The sequence below is a fragment of the Pleurodeles waltl genome, chromosome 10, assembly GCF_031143425.1.
Source record: "Pleurodeles waltl isolate 20211129_DDA chromosome 10, aPleWal1.hap1.20221129, whole genome shotgun sequence".
NCBI classification, from domain to species: Eukaryota; Metazoa; Chordata; class Amphibia; order Caudata; family Salamandridae; genus Pleurodeles; species Pleurodeles waltl.
In genome coordinates this window covers 608654619-608671613 of record NC_090449.1, presented here as the reverse complement: position 1 = coordinate 608671613, position 16995 = coordinate 608654619, and the positions used below count along the sequence as shown (strand labels likewise).

The 16995-nt window shown below is 43.0% G+C and overlaps 1 protein-coding gene across 2 annotated transcripts in view; it reads left to right on the top strand.

The window, feature by feature from the left end:
* TTC21A (tetratricopeptide repeat domain 21A) overlaps positions 1 to 16995 on the top strand; it is a 391729-nt gene that overhangs the window by 226831 nt on the left and 147903 nt on the right. Inside the window, exons 20-21 of one of the 2 annotated variants that reach the window (XM_069211078.1) lie at positions 2875 to 3063; positions 14349 to 14459. In XM_069211078.1, coding sequence (XP_069067179.1) covers positions 2875 to 3063; positions 14349 to 14459 — 300 coding nt within the window. The remainder of the gene's footprint in view (positions 1 to 2874; positions 3064 to 14348; positions 14460 to 16995) is intronic. The other variant, XM_069211079.1, reaches the window with a different exon arrangement.

Below are 16995 nucleotides of genomic sequence, written 5' to 3'. Positions count from 1 at the left end.
CAGGCTGCACATGCAACCTGATGGCGGTACGAGTTTGGCGGGAGGCCACCGCCACCCGCAAAACTCACCATGGGGGCCTGAATGCCACAGTCCCAGCACTTAAGTCCCATTATGCAGGCCAGCGGGTCAGCCGCCAAGACTAACAATATGAAATAGACTGAGAAGAACCACTCCTGGTGCACCTGTTTGTTTATATTCTTGGAAACCAATAAACATTGGAGAGTTTCTGTGACCTAGCTAAGGTCACAAAGCTCTGTATACATTATAAGTAAGGAGTAGCTACTTACCAAACAGTCGAGAAAACTTCTGCGCCTCACAAGGAATATGGAATGCACTATATAAATACTGATACAATACAAAACTGAAAGAGCTTTGAAATGGAATAAACATCAATATTAAGCTTCTGTAAGGTAGTTCAGCGAGTTAATCACTGAGTATTTGATTTGGGTAAAAGTTGAATTTGTGTTTTACAGTGCTACAGCACATCTGCAGTAGCAAGCACTATAGAGACTATGATATATGATTTTTAGTAAATAAAAACTAGAAATGTGCTGTTGCCAGTTCCGGCAACATCAGTGTTTTGTATCAGAGGCCTCTACGCATACATTTTCTTTCCCTATTGCTTCCGCACCCTATCTTTTCTCCTTGTCAAGGACTGGCTTTCCCCACCTCCTTCCACATGTGTCCGGTCTCCGACCTATTTCTTCCAAGATTCCAATGTATTTTCTTTTCATCTTTAAACATATAGGGGGTCATTCTGACCCCGGCGGGCGGCGGGAGCCGCCCGCCTGGAGGGAACCGCCAGAATACCGCTGCGCGGTCAAAAGACCGCCGCGGGTATTCTGGGTTTCCCACTGGGCTGGCAGGCGACCGCCAAAAGGCCGCCCGCCAGCCCAGTGGGAAACACCCCTCCATGAGGATGCCGGCTCCGAATGGAGCCGGCGGAGTGGAGGATGTGCGACGGGTGCAGTGGCACCCGTCGCGTATTTCAGTGTCTGCAAAGCAGACACTGAAATACAAAGTGGGGCCCTCTTACGGGGGCCCCTGCAGTGCCCATGCCATTGGCATGGGCACTGCAGGGGCCCCCAGGGGCCCCACAACACCCCTCACCGCCATCCTGTTCCTGGCGGGCGGAACCGCCAGGAACAGGATGGTGGTGAGGGGGTCAGAATCCCCCATGGCGGCGCAGCAAGCTGCGCCGCCATGGGGGATTCCCAGGGCAGCGGAAAACCGGCGGGAGACCGCCGGTTTTCCTGTTCTGACCGTGGCCAAACCGCCGCGGTCAGAATGCCCTGCGGGGCACCGCCAGCCTGTTGGCGGTGCTCCCGCCAACCCCGGCCCCGGCGGTCCTTGACCGCCGGGGTCGGAATGACCCCCATATTGTCATTTGTACTTGGCTTCCATGTCACTTTTCCTATTTCCATTTACTTTAATGCCTCAGACTATACCACATTTTATTTTAAAATTCTCAATTCTTTGTTTTCCTGCCCAAAGTTTAGAAGATGCATGGTTAACATTATCAGATGGATGAGAAAGGATTGTCTAAAAATGAATGGGGAGATTATAGAGATTAAGCTGTTTGGTGGAGACCGCTCCATTTGGGACAATTGTTGGTGGCCAGACAATTGTGGTGAATTACCTGCCCTGGTTAAGGCAGCCAAAATCCTGGTTGGATTGTTTGATACCACCTTGTCTTATGATACTCTGGTTAACAGAACTGTGACTTTGTGTTTCTGGTTGATTGGTATCTTGAAGAAAATATAGTTTTTTCTTCAGAACATTCCCAGGGCGGCAGTGATCATTGCTTTAATCACCTCCTGGTTAGATTACTGCAATGCCCTGTATCTTAATCTTAACCAACTTTCATTAAGTAAGCTCCAGGTCATCCAGAACATGTCTGCTCACTTGGTACTGTGTCTACCCAGATATTGCTTGGTCAGAGATGGGTTGAGATCCTTGCATTGGCTCCCTGTCGATAAGGGAGTGCTTTTTAAAGCACTATGTCTGATGCATAAAGCTGTCCACAGCCAGGGATCACACTACCTTGGGGCAACCCTGAACTGGCGCCGTGGTGTAAGAAAGTTAGATGGGGCGCACAGGCCTTTACAGTTGTGGCAGCCAGGCTGTGGAACTCCCTCCCTATTCACATTAGGTATTTGAGTTCGCATCTGCCGTTTTGCAAATAGGTCAAAACAAGGCTTTTCACGTTAGAGTAGTTGTGAGGAAAGGCCACTTTTTCTGTTGGCTTTCTAGGTTTAGGCAGCCCTGTTTACTTGAAGTTGCCTCCTCCTAGAGCTTTGATACCTTTTTTTTAATGTGCTCTACAAATCTTAAATACAAATACAAAGCATATGCACCTGTTTCTTTAACCGAAAAGATCACCTTAAATAAAATGAATCTCGTTAGAAGCCTCCTTCTTACAGACTCAGGGTAAAGGAGGGCTTTCAATGTAGAATTTAGCACTTAGTTATTTTCTATGGAGTGGAGAAGTGTGGCTCAATGGTTAGAGCGGCAGACCCTGAAGCAGAGATCTGGCTCAAGACCAGGGTTCAAGTCCCGCTTCGGCAGGTCTTGGGCTCAATTCCCCTTGACCAGATAATTCTCGCCTCGGTGCCTAATCTAATTCATGGGTCCCACTCTGCAACTCTGGGCAATAGCTTGCTTAATCTCCACAACGGCCCCAACAGCACTTGGATGCCTGGCTTCACCCTGGGGGTGCTCAGGAGTGGGCGCCTCACAGGGAAAAGCCAGGAGGGGTTCCATAGCGGTATGAGTACAGCGCCTTGAGACCCTAACGGGTGAGTAGTGCGCTATACAAGTGCTAATTTACATTTACATATGTAGTGAATGGACACTTATTTTTTATTTCTTTAGGCATTTGATATCCAGTCCAGGATCCTAAAACGGATCCATATTGAACAGCCAGAGATGGTCCCATCCCAGAAGCAACAGGCATCAGTTATCTGCGTTCAGCTTGCTGAGCAGTACTTGGACCAGAAGGACTTTGAGAAAGCAATAAAATATTACAAAGATGCACTGTTTTACTCTGAGTCGGACAGCAAGGTGAGTACAGAATTAATTCAACTGCTGCTTCCATGAGCACAGAACTAGATAAGGTTTCAGCACAAACAAATGTTTACGATCACCATGTAAAATTCTGCGACGTTGCAAATACTAACACCCTACTGAACACACATATTAATAGTGGTTGTGACATGAAAAGCCCTATGAAATTAGATGGTCTTCTGTATCCCACCCTCCTCCTGTGACACTGATGGATTGCCTACATCAACAGAAGAGGATACCAGAGTGTACACAGTTTGCTGGCTTGAAACATTCACAGCTTTTCTAGAGCCACATCCCCCTAACACACTTTCTGGTTTTTCCTACCAACTTCCTTTTTCTCTCTCTTGTGTGGATGCCAGAATGTTGTTATTATTTTGTCTAAGGGTTGTCTATCTTGGTTGGATTACCCACACCCACACCCATACCTGACCTAGACCGTCATTGAATATTAGAAGGTTTGTAGATTTCTTTGCTGGAGGCCCCGTCTTCTTGGTAACTACTTACAACCATTCTACGTGATGAGCTTGAGGGGCTTCTCATGTCTAGAACTATTGTCTCCATTTCCAATGATCCTTTTAGGATTTAACAGAGTCGTGTGTCATAGCTTGAAAACGAAAATGCCATCAGAGAGACAGGTTTGGTACTGAGACAAGAGTGCTTTTGTAGAATCGGCCCCAAGACCATTACTGGTCATTCTCTTACATGATGCTTCTGATTATATCAAATTCTGGGAATGTCCAGGGAAATCTACATCTCCTCACATCATTGCATCTTCACTGATCTTTGCCATAGCTACCGTCAATCCAAGTGTTGTTACTTCACCGTCAGAAGCATGCAGGGGCATGCATGTTTGGGGAAAAAAAAGTTGTTGTTAAGTGGACCATATATTTTGAAGTGAGTGTTGTTTGGAGGTTCTTAAGATATCCTCTGGTTGTATTGCTGAACGGATGTAGAAGCATGTTGCAGCAAATATTCCCGAAAAAAAAGTGTGTAGAAAGATGGCTGTTTATGATATGCTTAGCATAATGGAGATTAAACTGTAGGGAGACTTATAAATTGTGTATGCAGAATTGCAAGTGGGCTACGTGTGAGTATGTCTGTGTGTAGGTGATGGGTGATTCAAAGGCATGCTTCAATTGTGGTGCAGTGGGTGATAGATAAAACCAAGTCAGTGGGGTTTTTATAATACATACCTGTATATTTCACTGGGAATCAATGTTGTTCCTTTGAGTGTTCTTGCCTGAGGAACCAAGGCAACAGGGAGGCAAATCTGCTGATTAGATTGATGCTTGTGGCATGGTAAACTGTTATGATTGTATTGGGGGGATTCTTGAGTACTGAAAAAAAGCAAGTAAGTCTTAATGAATTGCTGAAGCCAAAGTAGTCAACATTTATCTGAGTTTTTTAACATTTGAGCAGAGACTTTCTACTCAAACTTTACATTTATTGTATGTTGGAATTTATAATCTAAAATGTATCTTCAGAGGTACACTTTATCTTGGGTGATATGTAAAAATATTTTTCTGAAGGGCAGAGTTATGTTTAACACATTGTATTGCTTTTATATACCAAACAACAACAATCATGGTTGCCATTTTCACCCACAATTACAAGCTAATGAAACCATTTTAACAGTACTTCTCCAAAACCAGTTCAATGTCTTGATCCCCAAAATCCCAGAAACAGGCAGTCCAGAAGTAGCTACCCTCTCAGTCTTTGGTATCCCCAACATTTCTTCCATACCTTTTGAATTTCTTGTGGGATCCTCTCACTTCATATATGGTTTCCTCAAGTTTACCACACTAATCCATGCCCCTCCTCCACACCTCTAAGGGAGGAGCTGTAGATGAGGTCTGGTGTCAAGCTATATCTCTTTTAGAAATCAATGTGCCCAGTCCAATTAAAATTCTATGTCCTCTAGGCCCACCCATGTCTACCATAATGCCCAGCAGAGCAAACCGGGATGCGGTTTGATGGGGGGGGGACACTATAACTGCAGAAAGAATCTCAAGAAGGTCCGCCCAGGAGTCTTGTATTACAGGGCAATTCAATACTACATGAAAGAAGTCCCCCTGTGGGTTGTGACACCTATGACAAGCAGATGAGTTGTGAATGCCCACCTGCCACAGGCACAAGGGTGTCATATACTCCTGGTGCAGATCCTTGAACTGCACCAAACAGAGCCTGCCTTATACTGCCAACATTCGGGGCACCATACAAGCATCCCTCCAGTCAGCTGCATCCAATTCTCCAAACCAGCTCTCCCACTTCTCCTTCAATGAAGGGCAGAGTTTTAATTCAACGGGCAGCAGCGATGACCTTGAAGGAAACTGTTCTTGTAACAGGCATTTTAGTCTGTGAGCATCATCGGAACCAATGATCCTCAGGTGAGGATTTCTGACTTTCCGGTGTTCAGTTTCAGTTGGTTTCTTGTTATTTTGAAGATGGCATGGAGTACCTTTGTGCAGGGGATTTTGCATCCAAATGTGGTTCCTGTTTCAGCAAGATCTGAGTGTTTGTTGCTAATTGTAGCATGTCCAGCCAAAGAATTCTGTGAGAAACACACTGGCCTGTGGTAAAAGTTGAATAAGATTGGAACAATCCAGGCTTCTTGTGATAGACTTCAGCTGGTTGGCTGAGAAGACTATAAGGAAAGTGGTAGCAAATGATCTAGATGTAGTTTGAGAGGAATTCACACAGCAATGGTAACAGGTCATGGTTCTAAAAAAACACCACCCTCAACTACTTTACCCACTCCTCTAAGGGCATACAGGTAAAGGAAGAACAGATAAACATAACTTCATTAGTAATGGATCTTTCATAGATTTATATGCTTGAATCTTCCCCGTTGTCGAAGTGGGAGTCCCACGGTATCACTATAAAAGCAGTACACTATAGACTAATATGCTACAATGCAATGGATAACCACTGCAAAAGCCTATCCATATCCTTTTGTATAAAGAACCAAACATAGGCTATAACCAATCAGATGACAGCACCCCATAGAACCTTCTCCAGAGAGGCTCAGTTCCTCAGATTTTCTACTGCACGTCATGTGAGAAGAAGTTTCCCTGAGCTCTGCTCAGTTTTCTTCACATTTATGATATTTCCATCCATTTCTCACCATGTCGTACCCTTCTTTGAAAGGACTCTTCAGGTCACATGGATCTTGTGGTAAGAAGAGACTTTACCAGGAGGATCCCCATATAGATTGTATATATTGCTTGTACCCACAGCTTAAAGTCAAGGGCTGCAAAATGTTTTTAGCCTTTTCAACCAAAACCCTAGAAGACAGAGGGGGCAGGTTGTTAATTTGGTTACAGAGACTCAAAACTAAATCAGACGTTATCTCTGAAGATGAGGGCTCTGCCAGCTCTTACACCTCTTCTGACAAACATAAAAAGAGGGAGAGATCACAAGAGTCTCCTGATGGTCATAAAAAGGTTGCCAAGAAAATGTTTCATGACCCCTCACAAGTCTCCTCACAAAAAAGAAAAACTTTTATTCCTGTCGAGACCCAATCTTGTATTCCAGAAAAAACAAAACAAAAACCTTCTAGCTCCTCATCATTGATGCTATCTAAATCACAATCAAAATAGAAACGTGCACCATCTACAGTAGTTTAAACCTCTACGCCTTCGAGCTAAGCCACATTGACGAAGCCTTCGTCAATGAAGCTTCCACCATCGACGAAAGACCCATGTCGATGACACCTACGCTGTCGACAACGCCTATACTGTTGACGATTCCCCCACCGTCGACAGCACTGCCACCATCAACAACGTCTCCACCGTTGACAACGACTACATCATTGATGACCACCTTATTGTTGACCAGTATCACATCGCAGACCACCACCATACCGTTGATGTCCATCACACTGTCAATGACCACTACATCATCGACGACCATGACGTCGACGACCAGACCAACCCCATTAACGACAATGAAGACAACCTCATCGTCATATCACATTAATCCATTGTCAGCGCCACCATCATTTAAAATTAAAAGTCCCTCAGGATAGCAAGTTACCCCTCTTTTACAGGCACCATCAACCAGACATTTTTACCATGATCATTCACAAGTATCAACCTTACCTCCTGCCGCTTTTCTGGAAGAGTCTGATCATGATGATCTATTTCAGTGGTTCCCAACCTTCTGACTTCTGTGGACCCCCACTTTATCATTAATGGAACCTGGGGACCCCCACTGAATCATTATTGGAATCTGGGTCCCGCCACTGAGACATTACTGAGAGCTGGGGACCTAATCTCTTAATATTATTTAATTTTCTAAGCAGTTACGGACCCCCTGAGGAGGCTTTGCGGACCCCCAGGAGTCCTTGGACCACAGGTTGGGAACCACTGGTTTATTTGGCCCAGCACATAGTCCATCAAGCTTAATGTCAAATATCAAGATAATGATGATGAGGAATATGATGAATATTATACGCAAAAATTCCACCCACAGAGTGCGGCTGCCAAGACCCAGCAATATATGGAACCTATTCAGGAATCCATGGTTCAGTTACCTATGGCATTAGTTTAAGACTTACACGCCATTTTACTAGACTGCCACACACCTTTTCCAACACCTGTGGGATCACAACCTCCTCCTCCAGCGATGCCACCTCCTTCAACACCAAGGATTATGCCACCCTCAAACATTGCCATTCCACCAACTCAAGATCCGCCTTTAACTGATGGTGATGTGGAAGAGGGTGAAATTCAAGACACCAGATCTGACAATGAATGAGATGAATACATAATTCCCACACCTTCTCCTCCACCTACCCAACTGGCAGACTCACCTTCAGAGGACATAGGTGGTTACCATGCCTGATAGAAAGGGTCGCGACTAGTTGTCACCTCCGTATGACTGTCAAGCAGTCTGACTGCTTTCTTTACAATTTTAAGGATCAATCAAGAAGAACAGTAAGAGCTATTCCAATAATTGATCATTCATGGGAAGAAGGTATGAAGGTCATGAAGGCTCCAGCTACAGTCAATGCAGTCCTTCCTAAAATCAACAAAAAATACAATGCCACAGAAGATGCACCAGTATGTTAGGTGGGACATCTTAAGACAGAATCTGTGATCACCCATGCTGCACAGAAGAGATCAAAAAATCCTCCAATGCCTATCACTTTACCTTCTGACAAGGAAGGTAAAAGACTTGATAACATAGGGTCTAGGCAAAAGATTCATGACCATCTTTGGAACTATGGTGCAGGCAGGCAATGCCTTAGCAATATTGGGGAGATACGACTGACAGATGTAGTCAGATATCCCACTACATCTAGATCTTTTAACAGAAGACAAAAAACAGGAAGCACAGAAAATATTACTAGAGGGAGAAAGTACAGCTTCTCAAATCATTGATGCGTCAGTGTACATTGCTTCCCTTGCCTTTTGTCAGTTGGCTGGTGCAGCCGTCCTTAGACGCCAAGGTTGGCTTAAGGCAACCACATTCCGTCCACAGGACAAAGCAAAATTCCTTGTTTTTAAAACAGCAGCCCAGATGCAAACAACCAACACAATCTAGAGACACTATCAGGAATAAGTGACAATCGAGTGAAGCCTGCTACGGTTTCCCCTGTCCTACCACTCAAAGGAGCACACATCTCTTGTTATTACAACCGATGGAAGCAAATTACCACAGACAAGTGGGTCCCAGATGTAATAGAAATATGGCCATACTTTGGAGTTTGTCCAAGTTCCACCTCCTCATCCGTCACAAACATCACCTGCCTCCCATAGCCACTTACTCAAGAAGGAAGCAACCATCATGCTTCAAAAGGGTGCCATAGAGAAGGTTCCACCTTCTCAGAGGGGTATGGGCTTTTATTGTTGTTATTTCTAGTGAAGAAAAAGTTGGGATAATGGCGCTCCATTCTAGACCTGAGAAAGCTCTAGAATGGCACCCCATTCTAGACCTGAGAAAGCTCATGGAAAAAGCCCTTCCATATGGTATCTCTCCAGGAGATATTGCAACTTCTCGACCAAGCAGATTTTGTAACCGCTCTCGATTTGCAGGATGCCTACTTTCACCTTCCTATCCATCCAAAGCATCAAACGTTTCTCCGCTTTACTGTGGCAGGTGATCACTTTCAGTTCAAGCTCCTACCCTTCGGTCTCCGCTCAGCGCCCTCAGTGTTTACCAAATGCCTTGCCCCGGTAGCAGCACATTTGAGGCTTAAGGGACTACAACTTTTTCTGTATCTCGATGACTGACTTGTAAAAGTACCATCTCTTCAGAAGGCCTCAGAAGCCACATCAACTTGCCTCCAACTGCTTCGCTCTCTGAGACTCACAGTCAGTTTCCAAAAATATGTACTCTCATCCACTTAGAGGATACATTTTCACGGGGCCACTCTGGACACCATACAAGACAAGGCATTCTTGTCCGCAGAAAGAAAAAAGGCATCAAATCACTGGCTCACGATCTGTCCAGAAAAGTTTGTTTCTGTCTGTCTCCTGAAGCCATTTCTCTGCATGATGTCCTCAGCCATTCTCATGCTGCCTCACGCGCATCTCAGAGTGAAGCAGTTACAAGAATAATTGGACAAACAATGGCTCCAAGTAACCAAATTATTCAATGATCTAGTTCAGATTACTTTGACCACGAAAAAGGCGTTTATATGGTGGCAGTCCACCAGCAATCTCTCAGCAGGTCTATCATTCCTCTCTCCACTTCCAGATTTTATTCTCACCACAGATGCTTCCCTGGAAGGTTTGGGAGCCCATCTTCAGTATCTCCAAATAAGGGGTACATGGAGGGTTCCCTTTCCCAAATGCACATCAGTTTCCTGGAATTAAGAGCCATTTTTCTGGCACTACAGTCATTCCTGACATAATCCGTCCTCATACGAGTAGACAACACCACCTGCATGCATTATCTCAACAAACAGGGAGTTACGAGGCCTCACATTCTCTCTTTAGAGGCTCAAATTATTTGGAAATGGACACTGCTACACCATATCTCCATCAAGGCGGAGCATCTGCCAGGGATAAAAACCAATCTAGTAGATACCCTGAGCAGAACCAATCAAACCTGCAAACAAATCGGAACTCAGTCAACCAAGTCTCGACTCCATGTTCCAGAGGTGGGGCACACCAAATTTAGATCTCTTTCCCTCACAAGGTAACCGAAAATGCTGGTTCTTCACCATCTGGGAACCGCAGAGAGGGTCATGGGAAAATGCATTTTCGATAAGATGGTCACTGATCTTTGGTTACACTATTCCCCATACCCTCTCATCTCCAGGATTTTAATGAAAATGAAGAGAGAACCGTGCCGCCTGATCCTCATTGCTCTGCGTTGGCCTGACAGCATTGGTTTATGGAGCTTCTTCTGCTCTCGGAAACCAAACCTCATTGCCTGCCTGTAACATCCACTTTATGGGCCAAGAACAAGGGGCAGATTCTCCATCCACATCCAGCCTCTCTCCAATTGCATGCATAACTCCTGAATTCAACAAGTTCAAGGATTTAAACATCCCCCAGTACTGCATGGATATATTATCCAAGGCCAGAGCTGAATCCTCCAACAGACTTTCTGGATTCAAATTGAAATATTTTTGCTGTTGGTGTCTACAAAACAAGATCCACCCTCTCAATTCATCACCAGAGCAGATTCTACCTTACCTACTACCTCTAGCTAAATCAGAACTGGTACATGCATCTGTTAAAGTTCATGTTGCTGCAATTTCGTGTTACAGACGCTCTCTCAATTCTCTCTCTCTTTGTTGCAACCCCTATATCAAGCAATTTATAAAAGGTTTATTTAGGGCCATGCCCCCGATTCGACCTTCTCCACCAGAGTGGAATCATGATGTAGTCCTTTCGCAACTTATGAAGTCACCATTTAAGCCTATTCACAAAGCTGAGCTCAAATAACTTACTTGGAAAGTTGCATTACTTTTGGCACTTACTTCTACAAGAAGAGTAAGTCAACGCCAAGCCTTTACTATCAAGAAACCCTATGTACGCTTCACTAACGACTATATTCTCCTTAAAACAAATCCAAGGTGTATGCCTAAAGTTCCATCCCAATTTCATCTTAACAAACCTGTTGTCTCCGCAAAGTTTTTCCAAATCCATCTTTATGAGCTGAGGAAGCTCTTCATTCTCCCTGACATCAAACATTGTCTTAAATTTTATTTTACAAAGAACTAAACAAATTTGAAAAACGGATCTGTTACTGGTTTCCTATGATCCTAACAAACTAGGTGCTTGAGTCACAAAAGTGACTATTTCACAATGACTTTCAGCAGTCATCCACCTCTGCTATGTTAAAGCAGGTAAGCTGCTCACAGTCAAGCCTAAAGCACATTCTATAAGGGCACAATCTTCTTCTGCTGCCCTCTTTACTGGTGCTTCCTTGGAGAAGATCTTTTGTGCTGCTTTATGGAAAAACACATACTTTCACGCAGTATTACTGCATAGAGTTTCCAACCAGCACTGACGCAGCTGTATGACAAGCAGTCCTACGTCACCTGTTCCAATAAGGTAAGCCTCTTCTCATAGAGGTGAAGGTGAATTTATATTTTGTTTCTTATTTCATCTGTCATAGTGTGATTATATAATTTCTGCTTAGTTTTATGTAGTAGCATTTGTTGTATGGTAAACAGTACCGATATGTATCATGTTATTACCCACTTGTCTCTAATGGTATTTGTGTTTTTACAATTCTAAACTGTTATAACTGCTTGCTATTCTGATTGAAGCATGTCACTCTATAAAAGATCCAATACTGGAGAATAAAACAAGTTACTTTCCTGTAAATACAGTCCTCCAGTATTGGTATCTTTCATGCCGACCTTGGCCAGGTCACTGACAGTGCACAGGCACACTTGTCCAAATTCTAAATGTGTTTACATCTAATATTCGGGGATAGGGGTGTGTGTGTTTTTAATATATTGTAACACAACAGCAGGTCACTAATATTACTGCAAATAATCTCAGTTACACCCTCCCATTTCTCTTATGTAAGGTTCTGTTTTTATCTAACAGAACTTTTTTTTATGGATGTTGCATTAACCAACACATTTCTATGCAAAATGCCTGTAATAGACACTCAAACATCACTTACATTAACAAGCATTTGCAATGCAATGGGTGTTGTTTGTTTGCTCGAGTTAAAGCTATTAGCGTTGTAAACTCCTAACCGGACTTTTCTTGCCACATATACTGAAAATGAAAAGTAAAACAGTTTCATATAACTAACCAGACTTTTCTTGCCACATAAAGCGAAAATGAAAATTAAAACAGTTTCACATAAGCAAACCGACGGCTGCCATGAGTGCAAAGCAGACACACAAAAGGAAACAGAACTTCGCTTGCAATGAAACATACCGGCAAAAGTGCAATAATCCATGTAACCGGCAACATTGCAATTATCCATGTAATTGGCAAAAGTGCAAATATCCTTGTAACAGGGTTGATGTCATGCAAGGCACTCATCTACTGCCCAGCGAGATCGTGCTGCCTCTGAAATAAAGAGAAAAAGTAGTCCAGAAACCATACCGAAAACATGGAGCCTTATGTGTTTTCAGTAGTTGGCTGGTGCCCTTGAGGCGGGCTAAACACCGAAAAAGGCATGATGTATGCATGCCTTTCACTAATTAAATCAAGCGAATTTGAAAAGGCAAGCCTATGAACCAACCAAACTTATGGGCGTGACATGGGCGTGGTTAAAAGCGCACAGAGAGATTACACCAGGGACAGAGCGCTTTGTGCTCGACCATAATAATGAATGTAAAGAAAAATGGTATTTGAAACACTATATTTAAGAATTATTTAAAGTCATCAGAGAGGGACTCTGTAGAGAACAGAGCTGGCTGTATATGGGGGCCCCCGAAAAGGCTGCGTCCCTGTACCAGAGCCCAGTTTTTCCATGCCTTAAAACGCCTCTGATGTCCACTACTCTTCAAACATGAAGCAGAACTCTGTTTTTAATGTTCCATATTAGGGAGTCAATGAGATTGAGAGCTTCCATTATAAAAAATATTTGTCTCTAGCAGTTTGATGTTGAAGGCTACAAATGCTACTTATTTTCAGGCTTACTATAACCACACTTTGAGAGAGGGGGCAGCCTTGGCTACTCCTGTCTTGCCCCAGCAATGCCATCAAGCTTTCAGAGAAGTTCTGCAAGATTGACTGGCAACGTACAACTGGTCCTACACACTATTTTGGCCATGGTGGCCAGTAGTGCTAGATCAGTGGGGATCAGTGTGACGTGTCAACACAATGCCACTCAATGACACACAGGTATTAGAATCACCTTTTTTTCTGAGAAGTGCAAGTCCAACTGAATGATATGCTGATTGATGGCTACAAGCTTTTTTAGTAGTAACGCTGATTTTTTCTGGAGAAGTTGAGCCAGAGAAGGGCAACTTCTAGAGCTTAGGGTTCGGCTTACCCATCATGTACATTTCATCAACAGTAGTTGACAGTTGGCTAGAAAAAGGTAATTTCTAATGCAGCAGCAGCAACAGCAAAGAACTTACTGCCCCTACAGAGGTGGCTAGTGACTCCAGACTTACAGGTTTTTACTTCCACATTCCCATCTCCCAACTGTTCAAACAGTACCTGAGGTTTATATCAGGGATTAATCATTATCAATTTGTGGTCCTGTATTCTGGTCTAGAGTCAGCTCCCAGAGTGTTTTTATTAAGGTGATGACAGTAGCCATCATATGGTTTGTTTTCTCTTTTTGTATTTGGACAGATTGTTCCTCAGGGCTTGGTCACTTTCCATACTTTTTACTTCGTGGGCTTCAGACCGAACGTGAAATTGTGTTTAGTTCCAACTTAGCTCCCTTGAATCATAGGTGCAGTTCTGGATACAATTAACTTAAATGTGTTTGCCTTTCCGGACAGGTGATTGAATATAAAGAACATGGTTGTGAAGTTCACAGCATCAGCACATCATACGACAAGGGAAAACTTGAGGCTATTGGGGCTGATGACTTTCTGCTTTTATTGTCTTTTTTTGTGTGAGATTTAAGTTGTCAATGACAAAAGGCAGATCTCACATCCACTCTTGGTCCTGGCTAGCATGAGGAAATGCCAGGCGCTAGACCAACAGAAAGAACATTACTGAAGTTAAGTAACTTACAGAAGCATTTGAACTTACTGATATGCTTTGGGATTTTCATCTCTTGTAGCAACACTGCTTCATAGAAACGGAACTCAATTGAACTGTATTGAAATTAGCGTCAGAACATGATTTTATACATTGCAAGTTAGTCAGCTTTGGTTAATTTTCTTTAAATAGGTGATGTTGGAGTTAGCACGGCTGCACTTGATACGGGAAGACATGGAGTCTTGCAATGAACAATGTACAGTTCTCCTGCAGTATGACCAAACCAAAGATGATGCCTCAATGGTAAGGTGCAAGTCAGTCCTGTTGTGGACATGAACTGACCATTATATGAACAACATACAATGCGTTAAATACGTGAATTTGGTGCTTTTCCTAACTACTTCCCTGGAATGGCAGATTAGTCTCAACACACCTGTGTAGTTCACAGTATAACATCACTATAGTCATGTTGCAGTAAAGTCTGTGGACTTCCTTCATTAGGAAGCACTTAACTGTAGTCAAGTAATTTCCTTAGTTTATTCCTTATCCGTCCTAACCCTTAAACAGCATATTGCAACGCAGCTGGTGGTAATTAGCAGGGATGAGATTTTTTATGTTCCCCGTTAAATGGATGCAAAATGCGGGCAGTTCCACTGTTTCCGCATCCGCTTACCGCAGATGAAGATGAAAGAAGGGAGGAATGCAGGCGAAATACCCTTCAAAAGAAGAATTCCTCTTCCTTCACATTTGGGAGTGCGTCAGGGACCGACCATTATAACAGATACTTTAAAGTAATGCAGTGGTCAGCCCCAGCCATTGCCTTTCACATCAGATTTCCTGCAGTGGACCGTGTGTGGCCAGGGTTGCTTGTAGAGTGCTGGGAGAAACCTTTCATCAGGTGTGGCGCAGACTTCCCTGCAGTGTCAGGGTCTCGAACAAAGAATGTATACTAATGCAGTTAGATTACCAGAAAGTTAAATATATTGCCTTGCTTCTCACAGTGCTTCTAAAACTGTGCTTTTTATATTTTTCTTCTCGCTGATGGAGCAACAGGTCATCCCAAATTTCACTCCATGAGTGGGAAAAAAATAAGTGAAATGCCTGCATTTCTTTTTACATATAATTTATAGGTATCAGGCAATTTTTTGGCATTGCCGTCTTGAAGTTATTTTTATCAGCTGCACAGTGCAAAAACACGCTTGTCCTGGCTTAGTAGTGCAAACTAACGTTTTGCATTTGCTTGTGCAAGTGTCATTTATACACCTTTCAGTTGTTCTAGATAATGGAGCAAAATATCATCAGTGCATAATTGCCTGAGACAGTAAAAATCTGTGTAAGCCTTCCACTCAGTTTCTGCCTTTGTCCTCATAAAGAAGCACAAAGGATCTATTTATTGATCTCAAAGTTGTGTGGCCCAGCGGTCTAGCTAAAACTAGGCCTGGGCGAAATTTAAATTAAGCTGCCATAATTCTTGTAATTATAGGAATATTGTGTTACACCAAATTCCTTAAATATTTTGCTCATCATGTAATTGTGCTGCAGTTCGCAGCAGGTAATGCACAGGAGGGCAGGAACAACGCAAACAACCAGAACGCAAGCAGCTTTTGTTCACGGCTATTCTGTTTTTAGCTATTGTAGCTCAAAATTCCCCCTTGCATCCCAAAAGAAGCGAGGATGCATTTCACACTAACATCTAGCACTAAATGACAGATTTGCATTATGTGTAATTCTGCGAAATTCGGCGTAATTTCCCTGAAATTTCGCATATTTACACTAAAGCAAATTACATCGATGTCACCGCCCGCCCCGCACCAAATATGAAGCCTTTATAACTTCCTAAGGGACGTAGCCTATGAAACTCCCTGTGTGGCTAATACACTGCACGTGGAATACAAGCTTGTGCTTGACAAATTCCTAAATCTAGCTAGACTAACTGAAATCTGTTATCAGTACAATAGTAAAGTGTTCACATAGACGCTATAATACATGTGACATGGCACATTTAAAGACTAAGCAGTGCAACGCATTCAAATTATACGCTTTACTCATTGATCTGCCTTTGAAATACGAACTTCCAACACTCCCTCTGTAAACTGACAAGCCCGTATCCAGCATCCGTTTTCACACACAATGCACATATGTTTACACCCAGCACATTTGTATTTGTAATTTACAACGCCGTTGTTACTACACGTTACTGTTAATTAGTACTGTCTCTAGTAAGTGTTATTACCCACTTCGGTGGTACTTATTTTACCAACCTTAAAAGCACAAAAAGCTGTGTTGACAACAGTTACATTTTAACTGTAAAATTTCTTACAGATATCCAAAGGAGAAATGATAACGCACTGAGCTATCACACTGGGTATTTCTTTGAAGTTCAAACTGACTAGCGTGTATTTCTATCATTTGCAATTAGTGTCCATATGCAAATTGTATGGGGCCATATTCTTCCACCTTTTCTTTCTTAAAAAAATCTTTCTCTCTCATTCCCTCTCTCTACCACTCTTTCTTTTTTCCCTTCACCCAACATGTTACCCACAACTCATACACAGAAAAAAGCAATGCCATTTTACTCTCAAAAAAGAGAAATGAGACAGTTCGTACTTTGTCAAGTGGTTCAGTTACTACTGTGTTCACAATAATATAAACATGTAACAAGTATTGGAAAGCTAATAGGAATGGCTTTAATGTGTTAACGCATAGAGCTGTAGCAAATTAGTTTGACATTCATGGGAGGGAACCAGCAGGAGGGGACAGAGAGGGGGCCATAGTTGTAAAGTAGTCACTCTTAGAGTTCACTGCAACCACTCAAGAGAAGGTGGAAGGATACATCTAA